At 70.5% G+C, this 6,000-nt stretch overlaps 1 protein-coding gene across 1 annotated transcript; it reads left to right on the plus strand.

Annotated features, from left to right (window-relative positions):
• Positions 1-4,887: 4,887 nt before the first annotated feature.
• On the plus strand, positions 4,888-5,748 carry AURANDRAFT_11611 (hypothetical protein; the record flags this gene model as incomplete). The annotated part of the gene is made up of 1 exon (XM_009042165.1): positions 4,888-5,748. A coding segment is annotated over one exon (861 nt), but the record flags the coding sequence as incomplete, so codon positions are not given.
• Between the last annotated feature and the right edge of the window lie 252 nt (positions 5,749-6,000).

Here is a 6,000-nt window from a genome sequence, read left to right on the forward strand (position 1 = left end):
CCCGTGTAGACGCGCTCGCCGGAGAAGTGGAGCGCCGACACGAGGGACGTGTGGCCCACGGGCGCGCCGAGGTGGCGGCCCTCCTCGTCGCCCGTGAAGACGCGGCGGAGCACGCCCGTCCTCAAATTGAAGACGGACACGGACTTGCCCTCGGCCGCGACGCACATGGCGACGCCGCCCGACGCGGACCCGAGGACCTCGTTGCCCGCGGCGTTGGCCGGGTTGAAGGCGATGAAGCGCAGTTTGGATTTTTGGAGCACGCTGAGCATGAGCGCGCCCGCCTCGACGTCGTACTCCTGCTGCGCGACCACGATGTCGTCGAGGTAGTTGGCGATGCGCGCGTCGATGGCCCGCTCCTCGGCGAAGGACGCCTCGACCTCCTTCGTGACCTCGGCGAGGCGCTCCGTGAGGCGCACCTTGAGCTCCTCGATCTCGAAGATCTGCTCGCGGCCGTGGACGAGCGTCGACGACATCTCGTCCTTGTCCGACGTTTTGGCTTCTTTGAGCTGGGCGTCGATGCGCTCCCGGAGCTGCTCGACCTTGGCCGTCGTCTTCTCCTGCTCGCCGCGCTCCTCCTTGCACTGGACGATGCGGTCCTTGTACGCCTGCTGCTCGTTGACTAACCGTAACGCGCGCGCGGACTGGCGCTTCAGCGGCGTGACCTTGCCCTGCTTCGCGGACGTGGAGAAGAGGCGCTCCTTCATGCGCAGCAGCTTGCCCGCGCCCTCCTTGAGGCGGAGCGCGACCTCCTCGTCGACCTCGGACGCCGCGGCCTCGTGGCTCGCGATGACGTCCTCGCGGAGGTGCTGGCGCCGCGCGCACTCGGCGAGCGCGCGCGACACCTCGGCGCGCATGCGCACGTCGCCGAGCACCGCGTAGGTCTCGCGCGCCTTCTCCAGCGCCGTCTGGCCCTGGTCGTACTCCGCGATCTCGACCAGCGCCTGCCCTAAACCCATCTCGACCTGGCCCCGGAGCCGCAGGCAGACGAAGCGCGCCTTCTTCGGGTCGAGGCGCTCCAGGAGCACCAAAGCCGCGTCGTCCGTGCCCGCCTTGCGGTCGATGGACTGGGCCGCGTCGAGGCCCCCGGCGAGCTCGCGGACGAGGTCGCCCGCGCGGTCCAGCGCCGTCAGCGCCTTCGTGTGGTCGCCCGCGTCGAAGTGCGCGTTGCCGATGCGGACCTGGGCCCGCGCGAGGCCCGCGACGTCGACCTGGCCGTGGGCCCGGAGCCGCGCGCGGTCGAAGAGCGCGCGGATGGCCCGCTCGTAGCAGGCCAGCGCCTCGTCCGTGCGGCCCATGCGCCGGAAGCCGTCGCCCTCGAGCACGAAGGCGACCTCCGGCGGCGCCTCGTCCTCCTCCAAATCGTCCTCCTTGACGGGGTCGAGCCCGGTCTCCTCCGGCGGGATGACGACGACGGTCTCGCCGCCGACGGGCGCGTGGAGCTCGGACGTCTCGTAGGCGCGCCGGTTGCCCTCCTGCCACGTCTTGAGCTGCTTCCGCGAGTAGGCGAGCTGGTCCGCGGCGCCCCGGAGCTCGCTGAGCTCGCGGAGCGCCGCGCGCGCGTCCGCGATGTTCTCCTCGCGTCGCTCCGCCGACAGCTTCAGCAGGCGGCCGCCCTTGCCCACGATGCGCCCGGCGACCTTGGCCGCGTCGACCTCGAAGACGAGGAAGACGCCGTAGCGCAGGCGGTGCACGGCGGCGATGAGGTAGCGCCGCGCGCACGCGACGAAGACGCGGAGCGCGACGCCGCGCGCGTGGCGCCGGTCCGCGCGGAAGTCCTGCCAGAGCTCGACGTACTTCTGCATGAGCGCGATGCGCCGCTCCGCGCGCTCCTTGGGCGTGAGCCGCGGCTTCCTGGACTGGAGCCGCGTCACGCGCGTCTGCCGCCGCACGTCCGCGCGGACGTTGACGAACTGGGCCTGGCGGTCGTGGAGCTCCGTCTTCTTCTGGTCCGCCGTCTTCTGGGCGCGGATGCGGTTCTTGTCCAGGATCTGCACCTTGCGCTTGCTGTCGGCGATCTCGCCGAGGCACTTCTCCATCTCGATCTGGAGGTCGCGCTGCAGCTGCGGCTTCGTGAAGCGCTGCACGCTGCCGTGGATCACGGAGGAATTGATGTAGGGCGCCTTGACGCCGGCGACGCGGTCGATCTCCGCGCGGACTTCCAAGACGCGCTCCTGCTGGTCCGCCATGGCCCGCGTCAGCGCGGCCCGGTCCGCGAAGCACTTGAGCTGGTCCGCCTCGGCCTTCTCGATCTGCTTTTCCAGCTGCTTGAGGCGGTGCTCGAACTGGGTGCGCTTGCGCTTGTACTCGGGCACGGCCTTCTCCATCTGCGCCTCCTCGGAGAGCTCCTCGGGCGGCTCGTCGACCATGGCGAACATTCGAGCGGACCCGACGATGGACTTGGACGCGGCCCAGCGCCGCTTGGCGAGCTCCTCCGAGGCCTCGTCGCGCACGGCGATGTCCTTCTCCATCTGGTAGGCCTCCGCGAGGTCGGCCTTGAGCCGCGCGACGTAGTCGCGCTTGTACTCGCGCTGCAAGAAGCCCTGGTAGAAGTCCGTGTCCACGAAGTCGCCCTCGACGGCCTCGGCGCGCTTGAGCTCCTTGATGAGGAGCTCGCGCATGGACGGCGGCAGCGTCGTCACCTTGTCGATCTTCTCCGCGTCGCCCTCCTGGCCGGCCTTGTTCTTCGCGCGGACTTCGATGTTGACGTAGTCCGTCTCGCCCCGGAGGTCCCGCAGCTTGAACTCGCACTGGGGGCCGCCGACCCGCAGATTGACGACGGTCTTGACCTCGTGCTTCTCGTCCGTCGTGTTGCCGCCCTTGGTCTTCGACTGCGACGCCATCGCGCGGCCCGCGCCCTTCGTGTCGTCCTTCTTGAACTCCGCGACCCACTCGTTGTGCGTCAGGTGGCGCACCTCGACGTAGTGGATCAGGTAGTCGACGATCTCGGCGCCGCCGTCGCGGAGCGGCGGCGACCAGCGGAGCTGGAACGAGTTCGCCGTCGGCGCGCCCGCGTCGAGGTAGAGCGGCTTGCCCGGCGCCACGGCCTCCTTCGTCGAGTAGGCCATGAGGGGCTCGCAGCGCTCGCTCCAGCCGATGGAATTCTTGCAGCGCACGGCGAACTCCGAGTACTCCGTCGACGCGCGGAGCTCCGTGAGCGTGTGGCCGTACTCGGCGACCTGCGTGCAAAATCTTCAACCCGACTTTCAATGTGAGTGTATTCGACGGTTTCGACGCAAGCTTTTTCGGCCCTGCTTCGGGAACTCGAGGAGACCAATCGATTCGTCCAAGAATCACCCGAATCGACTTCGATTTGGCCGAGCGAGAGAGGTTTGAAGTTCGGCCCCGACGTCCCAGCTCGCTGGTTGTTTCCGGCACGGTCGGCGACGGGCTCGACGTACGCGAAGCAGGACGTGAGGATGGGCGGCAGCTGGCTCACGGTCTTCGTGACCTTCTTGCCGATCTGGGTCACCTTGGTGATGCTGAAGACGACCTCGTACTCGTAGACCGTCGCGCCGCCGTCGAGGATCGGCGGCGCCCACTTGAGCTCGATCTGCGTCGGCGTGATCTTGCCGATGCGCAGGTCGCGCGGCGGCTGGGGCTTCATGGCCACGGACTTTTTGGCCTGCTTGCGGTCGCTCTGGTACTTGCGGCGGACCTTGCAGCGCTCGACGTGGCCCCGGAGCTTCTCCTTCGTCTTGAGCGAGCCGCAGACGACGCACGCGATGCGCTCGACCTTGGGGTCGTAGACGGCCTCGTCCTCCGACGAGCCCTCGGCCTCCATGGGCGCGCCCGCGCACACCAGCAGGTGGCCCGCGAGCTGCGCGCGGAGCACGCGGCTCCGGCACTTGTCGCACGTCGCGAAGAGGTCCTTCAACCCCAGCATCTTCGCGTCGTCGCGCGCGTCCTTGGTCATCTTGTCGACCTCCGCGTCGGCGTGGGACCGCAGCGTGCCGTTGACGTCGTCGCGCATCTTCCGCACGCGGTCCTCGAGGTGCTTGAGCTTGTCCCGGTGCTCGCGCGCGCCGACGATCGACCGCCGCAAATCGCGCGCGAGGTGGTCGCCGCCCTCGCGGATCGCGAACTGCTGGTCCGCGCGGGCGTAGAGCTGCATGTGGTCGCCCAGCGCCTCCGCGCCCCAGAGCCGCTCCTCGCCCTGGCGCGTCGCGTGCTTTTCGAGGGTCCGCGCGACGGCGCGTTTTTGGTTGTAGAGCACCATCTCTCCCGCCTTGACGAGCGCGGCCTTGCGCTCCGTGCGCCGCTCCTCGACGCGCCGCCGGAGCTCGATGGCCTTCTCCGAGAGCTTCTTGTTCGCCGTCCCGAAGCCGTCGCAGTCGTCCCCGCCGTCGCTGCCCTCGGACTGCGACAGCTCCAACGTCCCCGCCGACTGCGTGCGGGCCAGCATGCTTTAATGTGTGTTTGGGGCCGCAGGCGATCGGCTGATGTCTTGTCCTATCCTATCCGCCCGCGCCCATCGTCCGGCGCTGGTCTGATGGCTCGGGCTGCCTAACCATCGGCGCTGCCGGGCGCGCCACCGCGGCCGCTCGTGCACAGGAGCGCAAACCTCTCCAATGGCGTCGCCGAGATCTTGAATCGTATGGGCGCCAAACCCACTGTGGCCTAGTACATTGCTCGACGCGCAACGAGACCCGCGCCGCGCGCCGCGACGGCAGAAACGAGATGCGGTGCTTCCGCCACTTCAACCTGCACGAGGCCGAGGGCACGGCGTCGGCGGTCTACTCGCTGGACCTGTCGCCGGGCGGCGACACGCTCGCGACGTGCGGCGGCGACTCGCTCGTGCGGCTCTGGTCCTGCGGCGTCGTCTTCGCCGGGGGCGGCAACGACGCGCCCGAGGCCGTGCCCGAGGCGGCGCTGGCCGCGACGCTGGCCAAGCACACGGCGGTCGTGACGTCGGTGCGGTGGTCGGGCGCCGGGCATCGGCTCGCGTCGGGCAGCGACGACACGTTCGTCTTCGTCTGGGAGCCGCGCGCGGGCGGCGCCTGGGCGCGCGCCGCGACGCTGCGGGGCCACGGCGCCGACGTGCTGGACGTCGCGTGGTCCGCGGACGACGCGATGATCGCGTCGTGCTCCATCGACAACAGCGTCTGCGTCTGGGACGCGCGGAACCTGGCGCTGCTCATGGCGCCCCTGCGCACGCTCCGGGGCCACGCGAACTGGGTCAAGGGCGTCGCCTGGGACCCGACGGGCCGCTTCCTCGCGTCCGCGTCGGAGGACCGGCGCGTGCTCGTGTGGCGCGCGTCGGGCGACTGGCGCGTCGAGGCGACCATCGAGAAGCCCTTCGCGGGCGTCACGTCCCAGACCTTCTTCCAGCGGTTGTCCTGGGCGCCCGACGGCGCGTCGCTCGGCGTGCCCAACGCGGCCAAGTCCATGCAGGCGTGCGCCGCGGTCGTCGCGAGGGGTTCGTGGGACGGCGTCGCGGATCTCGTCGGCCACAAGCACCCGGTCACGGTCGTCAAGTTCTGCCCCGCGCTCTTCGTCGACGACGACACGGGCGGCCGGGCGCCGCCGCGGTCCGTCGTCGCCATCGGCGGCCAGGACGCGACGATTTCCGTCTGGACGTCGTCCAAGGCCCGGCCGGTCGTCGTCTTCCGCGACTGCTTCTCGGGCGCGGTGTCCGACCTCGCCTGGAGCCGCGACGGGTCCTTGCTCGTGGCCGCGTCCCACGACGGGTCCACCTGCGCCTTCCGCTTCGACGTCGGCGCGGATCTGGGCGAGGCGCTGTCCGCGGACGCGGCCGCGGCGTACCTCGCCGACACGTTCCGCGCCGCGGGCGGCGAGGAGATCGCGCTGCCGAACCCGACGCTGCCGTCGCCGGCGGCCGCGGCGAAGACCGTCGCCCTGGCTCGGCCCGCGGCGGCCGCCGCGCCGGCGGTGACGATCCTCCAGGCGCGGCCGAAGCACGGACGGAACGGCGCGGCCGCCGGCCCGGCGAAGAAGAAGAAGCGCATCGCGCCCGTGGCCCTCGGCGGCGCCGCGCCGGCG

The sequence above is a fragment of the Aureococcus anophagefferens genome (assembly GCF_000186865.1).
Source record: "Aureococcus anophagefferens unplaced genomic scaffold AURANscaffold_28, whole genome shotgun sequence".
NCBI classification, from domain to species: Eukaryota; class Pelagophyceae; order Pelagomonadales; family Pelagomonadaceae; genus Aureococcus; species Aureococcus anophagefferens.